This window comes from Ptychodera flava, chromosome 4 (assembly GCF_041260155.1).
Source record: "Ptychodera flava strain L36383 chromosome 4, AS_Pfla_20210202, whole genome shotgun sequence".
Taxonomy (NCBI): Eukaryota; Metazoa; Hemichordata; class Enteropneusta; family Ptychoderidae; genus Ptychodera; species Ptychodera flava.
Window position 1 is genome coordinate 28,529,139 of NC_091931.1, and position 15,771 is coordinate 28,544,909.

General features: G+C 36.3%; 2 protein-coding genes across 3 annotated transcripts in view; one reads left to right on the forward strand and one right to left on the reverse strand.

Moving 5' to 3' along the window:
* Nucleotides 1–970: 970 nt before the first annotated feature.
* On the reverse strand, nucleotides 971–12,192 carry LOC139131382 (nudC domain-containing protein 2-like). 2 transcript variants are annotated; one of them, XM_070697406.1, is made up of 5 exons: nucleotides 11,837–12,192; nucleotides 10,517–10,565; nucleotides 9,796–9,944; nucleotides 7,975–8,089; nucleotides 971–1,705 (listed from the first exon to the last, which is right to left on the reverse strand). In XM_070697406.1, the coding sequence occupies exons 1-4, from the start codon at nucleotides 12,029–12,031 to the stop codon at nucleotides 8,015–8,017; spliced, it is 468 nt and encodes a 155-aa protein (XP_070553507.1). In that variant the 5' UTR covers nucleotides 12,032–12,192; the 3' UTR covers nucleotides 971–1,705; nucleotides 7,975–8,014. The 2 variants fall into 2 exon arrangements, with proteins under 2 accessions (XP_070553507.1, XP_070553508.1); XM_070697407.1 differs by lacking the exon at nucleotides 7,975–8,089 and having other exon boundaries at nucleotides 11,837–12,190.
* A 215-nt stretch (nucleotides 12,193–12,407) lies between these two features.
* LOC139131378 (leucine--tRNA ligase, cytoplasmic-like) overlaps nucleotides 12,408–15,771 on the forward strand; it is a 36,161-nt gene continuing 32,797 nt past the window's right edge. The window contains exons 1-2 of the mRNA XM_070697395.1: nucleotides 12,408–12,557; nucleotides 14,011–14,151. Of these exons, the coding sequence (XP_070553496.1) occupies nucleotides 14,018–14,151 (134 nt within the window). The 5' untranslated portion in view covers nucleotides 12,408–12,557; nucleotides 14,011–14,017. The remainder of the gene's footprint in view (nucleotides 12,558–14,010; nucleotides 14,152–15,771) is intronic.

Below are 15,771 nucleotides of genomic sequence, written 5' to 3' on the forward strand. Positions count from 1 at the left end.
CAAGAATTAACGTGGGGGTGGTGGCCATTTTCAATTTCAAATATCAGGAAATCTTACATTTGTCTCTCTCGTACCAAATTTTACATGGTGACCTCTAATTTATTCTTGATTTAGTAAGAGAATGGTTGAAAGTTTTATAGAGGAAAATTTGAGCAAAAGTTTAAGTCTTTCACTTTCGAGGTGCATACAACCTTATATGAAAGAATTTTAGGTGGACTGTAATTCCTTTGTCAACAATAAAATTCATAATTGTACACAACCCATTGTGTTGGCTTTGTATTTCAACAAACCTTACAGAGAAGTAAAAGAACATGTATCGTTTTTTGTTCTTTGAAACAAAAAATTAATGAAAAAAACATTACCATAAGTACCAGCTTTTTTCCATTAACATAATGGAGTACGATATACAATAACACTCTTTATTCTCTGCATACTACCTTCTACAATGGTAGTCACAACCTTCTACAATGGTAGTAACAACCTTCTACAAGGGTAGTAACATGGTATCAGTAAGAGAGAATAAAAGCTGTTTTGTAAAGTATATCAAAGTGTTGCTGTTTAATATTTTAAGTGTCAGACAGCATGGCCACATTCAACATTGTGTACACTACTATTTCATATCCATCTTCACAAAAAATTTGCAAGGCCCATGAGAAATCTATCACCAAACATAAAACTGCCATTGGCAAAGACATTGGCAATTCATTTGCAGAACACTTCAGAACATACAAGTTGTTCACACTTTATGCAAACACTCTCACTACTGTTCACTGATGAACAGATCGCTAACTAGCATTGTTGTTCTTTTGCTATATATATCACTGCTCTGAAAAAAACTCTTCATCAATGGCTTCATTGAGCTACTCAAAGAGGGTGTAAATGTTGAACTTGAACAAGTTGGAATGAGAAAATCAGTGAGAATTTACAAAATGCATGACATTCTCTTCTCATGCTACAGCCAATCAAATGCTTACAGGTTTTCAGTTTTAGTTTATTATTCATCATCCAAAAGCCCAAGTTTTCTTGTACAGAGTATAAACCCTGGCAGTAGCCTATCAGATAGTGGAATTCAGACAAGGTGTTTTAATTATAAAAACACTGTGATACAACTATAAAAGGACTATTTTGCTTAAAATTCTCTGTTTTATTTTGCCTAAGAGTTTCTATATTTTATTATGGATTGGTGTGTTTCATTCTAGGCCTGAAAATCCACTATGTACCTATGGATACATTGGGTCAGAACAATAAAATTCAAATTAAAATTCAAACTTTAATCATCATTGCGACTGCCACTGCAGTCAGGGAAATCGCATAATTGTTTTATTTGAGAACTTGTACTCAGTGGTATGAATTTTAGATGTTTAGGGAAGTCACTTTCAGCTTCTCTTTGTCTTTGATGGTACAATTACAGTACCGATAGTTTCAAAATCATGAATGTCATCAGGATGTAGTCCCAGGTTACCTCCCTTTATACAGAATATCGGCCAACGAAACAGCTGGAAATCTTCAGCTATCCTTGAATCAGCTTGGTTTATACTCAGATAGTGGATGAGGTCTTGGAAATGGCAGCAACACTAACATGGCATTGTTGATACTTTCATCAGCAGGTGATAATTTTCCTCCCCGGGATGACAATCTGATTTCTTCTGTATGCTTCTGTAATTGCGATATCTACTATATGGCTCTACGAGTAATCATCGATGTACTGAAAGTAAAACAGTAAAACACAGAAAGATTACAGAAGGAAGGTAATAATGAGCTGACATGAATTGAAGAGTGTGTGCGGAGATCATTTGACTTTGTTGCAAAACATCTCCTTATTTGCCATTTCTTGCTTCTTTTTTTCTTCACGGACAGATTCAGATGTTCATATATGATTAAAACTTTCATTGGATTTACCGGTGTAACTGTTGGCGTTTTTTTCTATCGGTAAATTATAGAAAAAAGTATCGAGTCAGGGACTTAAGTTCATCGTTATATCAGCAAGCGACTGAGTTGAACTCTCCTATGTGCTATTGTGTGGTATACAATGAAGGAAGCTTCATTAGTGGTAGCTTATAAGCCTCCATAGAGTGGCACTTGTGAAGATGCATGCATGTCTTTTGCATTACTGCTAATTTTAGACGCATCCTGTTTGTATAATAATTTCTTGAACCTTGGGTCATTTCATGATGTTGAGCTTACCAGCAGATTGTCAAACTGCCTTCTCAAGAACACAAATCAAGGTTTCAGTGTATTTTAATGAGCTGATTCATTGCTTTGAAGGAAAAAACCCAACATCTATACAGCAATCAGAGGAAATACTTGCTGGGGGATTAAAGTATGCATTACACTCTTGTCAAGGTAGAAAAATGGGGCAAACTGACTCAATTTAAGATATTCCTTGCTCTCAGCAACCATATGCATTATGTAAGCGTCCAACTTGCATGTGACAATAAGGGATCTTCAATGGTGGTGGTGTACCAAATTGATTTGCACCCCTCTCATCCCTATAGTCAAGTGTTGGGGTCAATCTTTGCCATAGAAAACTATAGATGGAAATATACCAAAATTTATTACGATAGGGGTCAACAGAAACAGGTGGTGATGTACTTCAAGAATTTTCATGCTGCTTTCGTGCAATATTTTTTCTTCATCCACAGACAGTCCTAATTTTCTACCATCTATGGTAGAAAATGATTTTTTTCATAATTTTCTACCTTTAAATGCGTGGGAGTTGGTCGTTGCAAGTCGTGTCTGCGTAACTGAGATGACAGCCATAAGGTTGTTACAATGTTGGTTTCATATGACTTGACATGAAGAACAACAGACCGATGTCTAGGATCAGGTTCAATGATTGCAAGGACTCACGAAACAAAACAAAGAAAATGTTAAAAATTGAAATCTATTCTACGTCCATTCTTCCTATTGAAAGTTATTTGAGATATATTGCTTGCATTTATTCAACGACACGAGCAGTAAATGTCATGAGTTTGCAAAGAAGTATAGAGGCCGTGCTCTCTGCATGGACTTTTAGATTTTCTAAGGAAATATGTGTAACCTGATCTGCTTGCTGGCAAATATACCACATGGTTTATTAATGTTCCTGTATGCCTACAGGCGAATGACAGTGCCTTATAAGACATTTTTTGGGGGACACTTAATAAAATTAGTTGACAGGAGATAAAACTCAAGCACAATACATCAGTACTTGTGATTTGCTGTTTGTGTTTCCAATGTGCTCTGAATCTAAAGCATGTGAACCAAAATATTATGATTAATACCTAACAAATCTGCATTAAAACCATTTTGGATAATTTACATCCTAGATAATTCTGGTGCTTGCATCAGGAATGCACAGGGATAATGTTTACCTTGTTGAGATACACAGCATTCAGCTTGTCTACTACGCCCGTACAAGATGATTGCCATTGTTGGCATGTACATTTTAGTCTGGACTAATATTCACATGTAAATAATGCATGCACTTTGCATATATACACACTGTGTTGACAAGCACAATTGTTTTATTCAACACAGTAGTGAAAAAATCCAAAGTTACAGATAATATCCCTTAACCCTTTATGTGCTGTAATTGTTCCCACCAAAATTTTAGTGCAACATTTTTACAAATTCTTGTATATTTTTCTGTAAGTTTTTGATAATTTTGGACCACATGGACATCACATTTCATTTGCTGCATTTGTTATCAAAATTTTAACAAAAATCTGAAAAAATTGACTGAAGGTGACAAAAATTGACTATGGCGTTCAAAGGGTTAAAGGCCCATTATCTGTAATTTTGGATGTGTTTTGCAGAATTTTTGTTCGGTCTATAATATGAAGTCTTTTGCTCTATTCCCAAACAAGTCATTGTTGATGATACAGTCCCCACTTGTTAATGGGTACTTTGATTACAAGTCCTCAGAGAGGATAGAGTCCTCTTCATTACTTAGGTCTGTGATAAAAATACTTTGATACAGATGGCGCTCAATGGCCAAGAATGAGTTCCATGGTGATGAAAACATAAAACAAATGTAGGCCACCATCCTAAAGGTCATTAAATGAGTCAACTAGGAATTAATCAACAGGATGTTGCAAAACATTTTTGCATCCTATCATAACACTGATACATTATCACGGGTACCATATTTTATAAAGTTTGATGCAGTGCTTCTGGACATTCATCCCAAAAACAAAAGTTCATCATGTAAATGCAAATTGGCAATTAATTTAATTTATTGGATCGTATCACCAAACAAATCAAGATGCATATGTATGACATAGGTCAATGTCCTTGTACCAACTTTGAATAAAATTGGTTGAGATATGCCCAAGTTTTGGCTCTTTACATGAAAAAATCGAAACAAAATGGCCGCACGGCAGTCATATTGGATCGTATCACAAACCAAATTGATATGATACGTGCATATCTATGACATTGGTCAATGTTCTTGTACCAACTTTGAATAAAATCGGTTGAAACATGTCTGAGTTATGGCTCTGTACATGAAAAATTTTTAATAAAATGGCCGCCTGGCGGCCATATTGGATCGTATCACAGAACAAATCGACGGGCATATGTATGACATCTGAAGTAATCCTTGTACCAAGTTTGAAAGAAATCCCTCCAGGCATCTCTGAGATATCTTCGTGAACGGACTGACGCACACACGGACGAACACACGCACGAACCAAACCTATAAGTTCCCCCGGACGGTGTCCGTGGGGACTAATTAGCAACAAAATGCCAAGTGGTCAACTTGCCAATGCAGCCAGTACACATGGTAGGCCAATGTTTTCATAGATGACCCCATTTTTATCCAGGCTAGAATTTATCAGTGACCAATACCATTATATATTGTTCATGATGTATTGCAATGTTCTCCACTGCTTGAAAAGACAGGGGTGCGTGGCCAATTTACATAACAATGCACAATTTGCATATTGTTTTATTGTAAAAATGTATTCTTTTGTATGATTATTAACATAAGAATAGATTGCTCCGAAAACAGAGGGGTAGCCCATCTCTTGTGGACAACCCTGTATATTGTGTTGGTTAAGCTAGTACCCTGTATTACAACATACACACTTTTAATGGGCAGACGGATAAGAAAACAGTTTCATTTTTAATTATCATTCAAAAGCTATGGTCCCTTTACGGCTTAATATACCGTACTCACACAGGAAGGTAATGAGTACAACAGTAACGGTAACACTGAAAGAACATTTCCATTGGCTACAGTGAGTTACCTATCACTGTCATCGTGGTTGGACTGTGTTTGAACGTCATGCCCAATCACAGTTTTGAAAATACATCCCTTATTGGAAAAGGTATTCCTTGCCTGAGAGAATGGTGATGCAGTGATCTCAGCCAATGGATGATGGGGATGTTGGAGGAAGCTGGTTGCCTCTTTGATGAAACTGGGCTAAGGTACTTTGAAAAAAAACAATCAATGCCTTCCCAAGGAAGTACACATCTGTCGTGTTGAAACTTAATCTTTTTGATGGGAAGTGGATCAATTTTGGCAGTTATTATCAATAATCTCTACCATCATCATGAACTCCACGAGTGACAACTTTACAAAGGACAAGATACTAATAGCAGGAATTGTTACAATTGATGTTTTTTTGACAGTGGTGAACATTTTTTTCATATGTTTCTGTCTAACCTTTATGATGTTGATTAAGAGTATTGGTGGCAACTAAATATATCACTGTACAGATTCTATCATGAATGATCCAGATTTTACCGGTACTTGAAGTTGAAGATACTGCAACAATGCAGCTACCCACACACTGTCTCTTGTCATGGCATACATGAGACAAGTGGTTGAAACAGCCTGGTTAATCCCTTATGAAATATATAAACTGACACTTTGGAGCATTGCTGGTTGGGAATAATCTGCTTGCAAATCTAGACAGTATTGGTTGGTCTTGATACACTTTAACAGTTAATTTAGCAAGATTTCATGCTTTGTCAGTTGACTGTTTTACATATCAAGAACGCTCCAAATGTCAAGCTTTTTTTTCTGTTAATCCTACCACAAGAGGGTTAAGCCAGCTGTCTGCTTTCAAAATCATCAGTTGCTACATTCCGTGTACAGCCAGCCATTTCCTATGTCACTTTATACATTGCTTCTCTACTGTGCCGTAACTTCACTTTTCATGGTTTTGGTTCGGAAGGGAGCTAGGATTCAGACAAGTTCAAATCTTGCACACGATGAAATCCAGAGTCCAACCACTTGTCAATCATTTAGCTGCTGCAAATAGGGCAGGGATATATTTTTTCCAATCGCCACCTCAGTCATGAAAAACTTCATGTAACATTGACTCTGTTACCAATCACTTCCCCCCCACCCTCCTCCAAGTCATGTGTAATAATTTCTTATTGACAAAAGCAGCTGTAGCAAGTCCGGACAGAATATGAAGTCATCGTGACTGAGTCTCAGCTGTTGTAACTAAATTTAACACTCTCCCCTCTGGTGATTTGAATCATAAATATAGAAACCATTGTGTGCTTGAGTAATGGAGAGGAAAGAAAAACATCGGGACTGGTGGGTGCATATTTGCGTTACAATTAAGTGGAGAGTCTTCAAAACAATCTCTTTTAACACCTGGTAAACAGCAAAATAAAAAAGAATTAAATTGTCTGTGATGGACATAATTTAGGTCTCGGAGAGCGCACAGTGTCACAGTGTTGAGGTTTGTTTCCATTGGTTTGCACGATGGATGAATAAACACGGTGAAAAATATTGAAACTGGCTCGCTGTCGACCAAGATCATTGCTGATGTAAGTCCTCCAAATGAGGATAAAAATAATCCTTTCTCATGTTTTGTTTGACAGGAAGACCTTCATGCATCCGTACACTAGTCACCCAGGGCTGACACCAAATTAATAGCTGCAGTAGATAGCTGTATCTCTCTTGTCCCCTTTTTATGTACAGGTTATGATTCCAAAGAAAATTACATTATACGGATATTGTTAGATGATTAAAGTATTTCAAGAAGCGTTATACATGTGATGTCTATGTATGCATTCTCAGGAACACACAATTCAAATTTTTGTCAATAAATCAACAAGAAATATACAACCTGTTTTAAAATACAGTTTTCTTTTGCTTTTTTTAGAATATTTTTGAAGCAATCTTTTTCAGAAGGTCATGCTTTTTTATAAGACAACCACAATGGCAAGTTGAAAAACAGATGAAATATTCTGTATTTATCCTTCTTTTCCATATCAGATTTCACAACTGTGAGGCATATGGATTTCTCAATTCTGAAATGCCATGAGACTGAGTGTTTTGATAATTTTTTTTAACATTTTTATTTGCAAAACGTCAATGACAGTTTCTGTTCTTCTGTTTCCTATGATAGGTAATCTGAACGAGACACACTTTTTTTTACATATACTATGTGCGCTGTTACTGATGGTAGGTAACTTGCACTTAGACCACAAACTTATCCTGTTGACTCACATTGACATTAATCATGAAACTATAAATATCTATGAGCATTCAGGCTATAGGGGGCAGTTTATGCCTTCATCAAGAGAACTACAATTACTGAGTTTTGCTAAATTTCACACTCCTTGGAAGCAAATATCAACAAAATCATAGTGCTAATAATTAAAACTTATTTATCAAATTTTTTCAAAGGGGTAAAAATGGTAACTTGCTCAATACTGAATACTGGGACAGGAATGTTTTATTACAACTTTGCATGTATACAGAATTGTTTTTCTATTTCACTCATACAGACAAGTTCAAATCAAATGCAAAACATAAGCGGGTTTACTTATGCTTTGGAAAAAAATGCTGGGCTGGCACAAGTGAAAGCTCTTATAGGTTCTCTCCTATTTCTGGGAAAGCGATAAAGAGATATTTTCAAAATCGGAGAATGTTTTATAAATTCAAACGTTTGAAATTATCTTTTATAAATATCCATAAATGTTCTTGATGTTGTCTCTCAGAAATGTACAAAGTCAAATGATCACCTTAAGTTAGGAAATTGTTTCATGTCTGTAACAGGTATCTCTATGACGGCAGCTGAGGCCCATCGCCGTGGTAGTTTCCAGAAATTTCTGCTCCGCTGAAATCAAAGCCTGGGTTCTACAGTAGAAAATGACAGACATTGACAGTAAGGGACACGCTGCAATGACATATTGCAGGCATTGGGTAAATGTAGTATACACAGGGGGCTGATGATATGAACTTGATGTTGTTTGTGTTTCTAGAGGTTGAAATAATTTGAGAACTTTCTTTTATGATGGTTAACATTCTAAAGGGTAGCCTTGTGAAACTTGAAACCACTCCCACACATAAGCTGGAGAGAAAACGAGGGGGTGGGATCATTATTCAAATTAGGGTTATTGTGATAAGATAGTAAAATCCATTCAAATCTACTGACATTGTCATTTACTTAAAGTCCTTCATACATGGTGATATAAATAATTAATTCCTTGGAGACAAAGTTGATGAAGGCTTGCCCATGGATAAAGGACATTTCAAACAACTTCCAGGAATAATAATAATAATACTGTCATAATGAAGATTTTTAGAAGGCAGAAATCTGAGCAGATATGAAGAAGACCACCGCAGACATATAAATTATTTCTGATACATTCATTATAAAGACTAATCGGATAGCATAGGATGGAAAAACACAAAAAGGAGGATAACAAACCAAATTTTTGTTCCATGTTTGAAGCTGGGAATAATAAATACAACCATCAAAGCCAATAGATTTCCCAAGGTACATGGAACATTTGCATATCCTATAAAAAGGCATCAACTTCCAGCCCCTGAAGTAATTTTTACATATCAAGTCTTTACAGACAGTCGGCATCGAGAGAGGTGACCTTTCAAATTTCTAAAATCTTGCTGTGCATATCCTCTGGTTGAACTTTTCAGGATTTATAACAACATTATACTATAGAGGTACCTTTTAAAAAACACTTTGCCATGTTTTTGAATGTGGAAAAGTCTGTGCTGATCATGTTACACGGTAGGTATCAGATGACAAACCACATCAGATTATATACATGTCATTGTAATGTTTCTCACTCTATGAAGATGGAAATTTAAAATTTGACATTTCATTTTTCTTTTCACATTGACAGCATTTCAGCCTGTCAAAATTTGTGATATCCTTTCATTTTGTACAGGTCCAAAACAAAACAACTAAAATATTCAATTTTGGGTTAATCCACATGAAATGATGATTACTTTATCAAATATGGAGAACGTGTTAGTAATCTGTGTTTTCTGTAGTATTTAGACACTTTTGATAGTGATAAACTATTAAATATCACAATGAACTTTTGCCTTACACCTTGCCCAAAGATACTTTGACCATTATCTTTCGTAATCAAGCATAAAAATCAGGGGTCACCTTGGAAAGTTTGGGATTAGAGAAACAGATTACCAATATTTGCAATTCAAAATGGCCACTACACCCACTGTTATTTCTCCAGGAAAAATCAAAATTTAATTTACTCCACAGGTATCAAAATGAGCCCATACAAGCAGTAGACAAGCCTTAGTTTTTTGTAAAAAATATTGAGAGTCTGAATTTCTTTGCCTGCGGCATATTTACCTTGTTTTACTTTGAGCATATATATAGTTCACACTATTGGTCAGAAAAATAATATAATATTACAATACGACTCTACTTTGTTTTATTTTGAGTATATTCACACTACTGATCATGAAAAAAATTGTATTGCATTATGACTCCCCAAAGACTGAGTCGATGCTGTCTGCACTTCTTCAGATTTTTAAACAAGCTAACTGTAAGTACGTCACTATTAACTCACCTCTTTTTGAAACCTTTCAAGTGTAAGCTTCTTTTCCATTTGATCAAAAGTGAAAGGATCAGCTTCATATTCATTGACAAGCAGGGACATCCAGCAGGTTTGGCAACCTCGAATTTTTATCAAAACGATCCTCAGAAAGTTCCTGTCCTCTGCAAGGGAAATTTCATTTTGATTGTAAGTGAGGATGTGCATCTTGGTGTCACAATTTTAATTGTTTTTTCAACTGTTCAAAAGTTATCTCTTTATCACATGGTGGCACTGAATTTCAAGGATAAGACACTATAGCTTGGGGTTTGCAGAAGATAGAGAATATCATGCAAGTTTGTAGACTTGCCTCAAGTACCGATATATGTGGGTTTGTGAAAATCTTAACAGAGTAAACTGAAGGAATAAAGTTCTGAAAATTCTGTGGCTTAGAAGGTGCTGTGACAGTAAACCCTCAGTAAACTACATCGTACACCTATGCAAAATACAAAATGACAGCATACATATTATTTATGCAAAGCAACTAGTGGGCTAGTCTAGTGAGTTTGCTGCTTGTGTTCATATGGCAATTGGAAATGTAGCTCCCTGAACACTCCCAGGACTTATGCACAGCTACTATGGATGAACTGTCTTGGCTAAATCTGTGGATCGATATAATTTCCAGTGAAAAAAGAGAAACATGGTACACAATGCATCTCTTCTTCAAGAAGTCATTTGACTATTGCTCTCAACTTACCTAGACTCCACATACATTCATCTGTTACAACTTTTTCATGAAGATCACCCTGAAAAGGCAAGGAGAAAATGATTACAGGAACTTTCAACTTTGGTAATAACTTGTACCCACTAAATTTTTGAATGTATTTTGTGAGTGTATGTAGGAGATGTGTTTGACATGTCATTAGGATCTTTCAAATTGTCTTGAAAGTTTGTTCAAGACAGCAAATTTGATGGTGAGACATAAATATTTTGCCAATTGATAGTCTTAGTTGCCTACTTGGTTTCAAATATATTTTAGAGTTATTTTCAATATTATCTGTTGGTAGATTCTCAAAAACTGGAATATAAATGTCAAATACAGAGAGTACAGTATCTGTACATACTTGTGAAAAATGCAAGTATGATATTTAGGAAATTTTGTTTAGGTTATAAGATGAGCATTTGATATGGGCAGTGACAAAGACAGGTGCCTAATTGTGAACATTTTTTAAAGTATTTTTTTTTATTCTGTTTTTGAATATCTTTCATTAACATGCAATATTTGAAGCAACTTCAGTTCATTTGGAAACATTGCCAACCTATAGATTACCAAGTAGAGGACTGCCGAATTTCTATTGAAATTTACAGTAAACTGAACAACTTGCCATCAGTTATAATGTAATAATATCTTCCCTTTAATAGCTGTTCTAGCACATTATACAACAAATTTACCACAATATCTGCTTTTTACGATATGCTCTCTGACGTAGCTAGAAAACTTAAATATCTGCGTAAGTTACAATGTCTGTCACTTTGAGACAAATATTTCTTGCATGAAATTACAGAAACAAGGGTGTTTTCAGAGATGACAGTTCATTTGCAGTGGCTACCTTTCATCAAAGATTATACTTCATTTACAGAATCTTAAATATTTTACATAGGTTTTCATTTCAACAGCACAAAATTTGCAAAATTGTACCATTGAAAACTAGATTTGATGGTCATAAAAATTACTAAAGTGAATCAATTTAATTATTGAAGTCATAATGACAAGATGCTAAAAGTTTCCTGAAATCGATTATTGTCAATTTACTATCTCAGAAAAGAGGTAGTTGTGTGGGACATGTGAGATACCAAAGACATTTGATTCGCTGTGCGAAGGCCCTGTGATGCGACAAGATAACACCAAGGCTTGCAGAGGGCTTTCGCGCAGTCAATCAAATGCCTGTGTGAGGCTCTGTGTCAATGCAATATCAGCGGGTCTCGGCAAGGCATCGTGACAGGTCCCAAAATAGACAATCATCCACACAAAATTTCTAACAAATTAAAAAAGAAAATAAAGAATTAAAATTAGTGCCTTGATAATGGTCTTTCCTTTTACAGCCACAGCGATGTATTTTAATCTAAAATCAACGTTGATTTCTTTCGCTCTTGTGTGTTCCGGCAAGTTGATTTCTATGTAAACCTCTTCCATCGTCTGGTACCATTGACCCCAGGGCGTCTTCACCGGGACAAGACCACTTCGCTCGTCGAAATGGACCTCCGCAGACATTGTCCAGACTTGTAAGTAAGCAGCAACTTGTATTGGACCTTCCCTTGTTCTTTTTTGTAGTCCAAACACTATAGCAAACTAACTTTGTCTTTGCAAGGGTGGGAAATCTTGGAGGAGGTTGCTCAGCTCTCTTGATGTTTGCAAAAACTGCCTGTACCCCGGAAGTAATTGAGAGGCAGTTTTACGGCATTATTTTCACGACAGTTGAGGTTCTAAGCAAAATGCGGTATAAAAGCGTATATTTCGTATTGAGAAGGCTTTAATATTATTATTACCATTTTATTAAGGCATTTATAGTCTTTCACCGAAAAATGCTGCGAAAATACTTCAGGGAGCCTTCACTTCTGTGTAGCCATTGAAAATTCCGTCTTGCGCAATAGCTCACATTTTCATGTGCTTGCATCAACCGGCAGGTGACTGGAACGTGTCACAAAGTGCAGCAATATTTCATCAGTTTAGCCCCTGTTACCATACTCGTGCATTTCATTTGCCTGTGTTCACCGGTCAGGTCGAGATCGGCCGTCAGGTAAGTATAACATAGCAGTAAAATTGGTTCCAGAAGCGAAGTAGGGTCACCTGCTGTTGTGCTTGACTTGAAGTTGAAAGCGAGAGTGCGAGTGCCTAGCCATGTGTTGCAATGCAATGTTGCTGTGGTTAGGGGTTATATACTGGTCGTGTTATTGAACATTGCAAACCGTGCCTGAAGAAATAAGCACTTCTCTGCATGTGGGTCACACTTCCAGCACTTGTGCGATGAGTTGGTAAGCACCAAAAGTTAACGAGCTTTGCCGTTCGCATATCATGCATATGTCAGCATGAAAGGGGAGGTTGATTTCAGAAGACCTACTGTGAGAAGTTGTGAAAATGTCCAACTTAAAACTCACACTCGCACTCTGATTGGCAAAGCTTGCTCAAAATGGCAACCAAACATATGTGACATGATGAAGAGATCGTTTTTGTAGCCTCTCCCATTGGTGGCCCCCAGCATTCAAGGGTGGACATGAGAAACTTTTCCCGTGTCATGATTCCTTGGTTGTCATGGAAAACATTGGGAAGGGGTTAGGGGTTACGGGTAGGATAAAATGCACAGTTGTTATGCAATCTGATTCTTAGTAAATCGAACTTTCTGTGCTACAGTTGGACACTGAAACTTTACATTGAGAGGATTCAGGAGAGGGGAAAGGCTTTGATCTATCAGAAAGATAGGTAGTGACCGATGAGTTGGGAAAGTTAACATCTGATCATATTGGAGAGTAAATTAATCAAAAAGATTACTTCTCTGTCCTTTATAATGTTATATCCAACATGTTTTAGTTCAATACGTATTACAGTTTTATACATGATAAGCTCAGCTGAGATATGCATAGAAAATAACAGGAATGAAAACTCAGTTGAAACTATGAAGTGTGATTGAATATTATAGCCATACATGCAGCTGTGAACAGGCAGCCTTTTATTCACAATGAGTGTGGATGTACTTGCTTCAATATCACTACACTGGCTGTTACACATTTACCTGTCAAGCAGTCTGTAACAGTTTGTAACATCTTCCTCGCCAATGCTAAATTGTGACAAGGTGGCAAATTTGACGGGAAGAATTACTGAGTGCCAGCTGCCAAGCTATTTGTAACAATTGATCACTTTTCAAGTGTTATTGATGTTGATAAATGTGTTTATAAATTTCTTTTCTGACACGGCTCTCATTGAGATTCAAAAGAAAAACTGTATCCATGTGACGCTTGTTTCGTATGTACATGTTTATGTTATTGATTTTATCCACAAGATATAAACATACTGCATTTATTCACACACACCCTTTCTTTTCATATCAAATACATGTATTCTAATAGTATGTGATCAACTGTTTTTCTGTGCATATTGTATTGTGTACATGTAACCATATGTTCCAATATCCTCATTTTTCCCATATAAAATGTACCTGTGATTTGAACCCAGTATTATGTCATTGACACCTGTAGGTAAAGCATGGAGCGTAATATAGAACGGAAGGGTACAGGGAAAGTGGAGGCCCTTAAAGCCATAGAGAGAGAAGTTCAAAAGAAATGGGATGAGGAGAAGATGTTTGAAGAAGATGCTCCAGCGGAGTTCACTGAAGCAGAGTAAGTATATGTATATGCATCAGCTGCAATGCAATAGGAATCCAGCCTGTACCCGTGGTGTGTTATAAAGCCAACCTCAGCACAGGGTTGTCTTCAGGTTTGGGTTGAAAAATTTATTGAAAATGTACATGTTCAAGAAACAAACGTGTCTTTCTTCATGGTTGTAATATTTCGGGATTACTCCAGGTGGAAAGTTTCTTTGCAAGGTCAGTTATTGGCACAATCGCAAGGCCAAGTTGGTTATGTTCTGCCGCTGATGGTACAATCTCTGTATCATGAGAAGAAACTAGCAGAACTACTGGTACTTAGGGTTTTAGTGTGAGTATTGCATACACAGATGAAGTTGTATAATAGTTGACAATCAAGCACTGTCCATGAACCTCTCCCCCACCCCACCTCCACCCCACCCCCACCCTCCAAATATTACAGCCAACACGGTTCACCATCAGGTCAAAACCACAAGGTATGTGTATTGTTCATTTTGAGAATGAGTGCCATTTAGGATTAGGAACATCTAGATCAAGTGTTAGTTGTTCTGAAACGTAATGACTGCATCAAAATCTTACAATCATTCATCACAAGTCAGTCTTTTAAAACAAAGTACATTGATCATCCACAGACACTGAAATTCAAAATATTGTGTGTTCTTTTCCCTAGGTCATTTGTATTATAAAAGGTATGATACTTCAGTAATCTTCATCAACACTTTTCAGGACCGTCCCTTTTGCCGAAGAGCCCTACTAACCGCTGATTCAATCTCATACAGGCAAAATGTAACTCCAAGATGGTATCGGTACCAAAATGAAAGTTCAAATATGTGAACTCTTATACCATGACAGTTTGCAAAAACAGCTGACAACAATGTCTTTGTATTTATGACATCCCCACAAATCATTATAAGTGTTTTGTTTCATTTTCCGAAAGCCCCAAAACACGCACCAATTTGTCTTTTGATTTATGGTGTTAATGAGCCATTGTTGATGACAGTTAGTGATTTATGCTTTTGGCTTTGTATGCTAATTAAACATGTTCTTGAGAATTTTATTCCTTGTTTGAGACATTGCATTGTATGGTAGTCAAGGTTATATATACATTTTACTATGACTTTCTGTTCAATGCAAAGGAATAGATTACTAGTAAATGACAGCTTGAATACTGAAAGTAATCAAGCAATGTTGAAGCGATTATCTTTAAATTTTACATGTGGAAGTTTTTCTTCAGATTATCACCAACAATGTGAAGAATTCATTTTGCAGTACTTCAAGGATGGCAGGCCCAGTTCAGTTGTTGTATTGTATTAGCACTCTAATATAAAATATTCTGACTTCAAATTGGTGTGTCATCTAAACTTTGCTCTCTTTGTTTCACTTTAATGGACTTTTAGAGCTACTGTATTTCTCTATGTCACTGCCCTGGCAACCATCTGCAAAATTAAAAAACGTCCTACATAATTTGTAAGTGGGGGAGACTTGCATGCTGATGTCTAAATGGTAATTGTTGTAGACTAGCCATTTTCACAGTGGTGAAAATAACAAGATAACAAATTGCAATGTAAGGGAATTATTCATCTGTTTATTAATATCTGAAAAATAAATGAAATACATCAATGAAATAAAAATG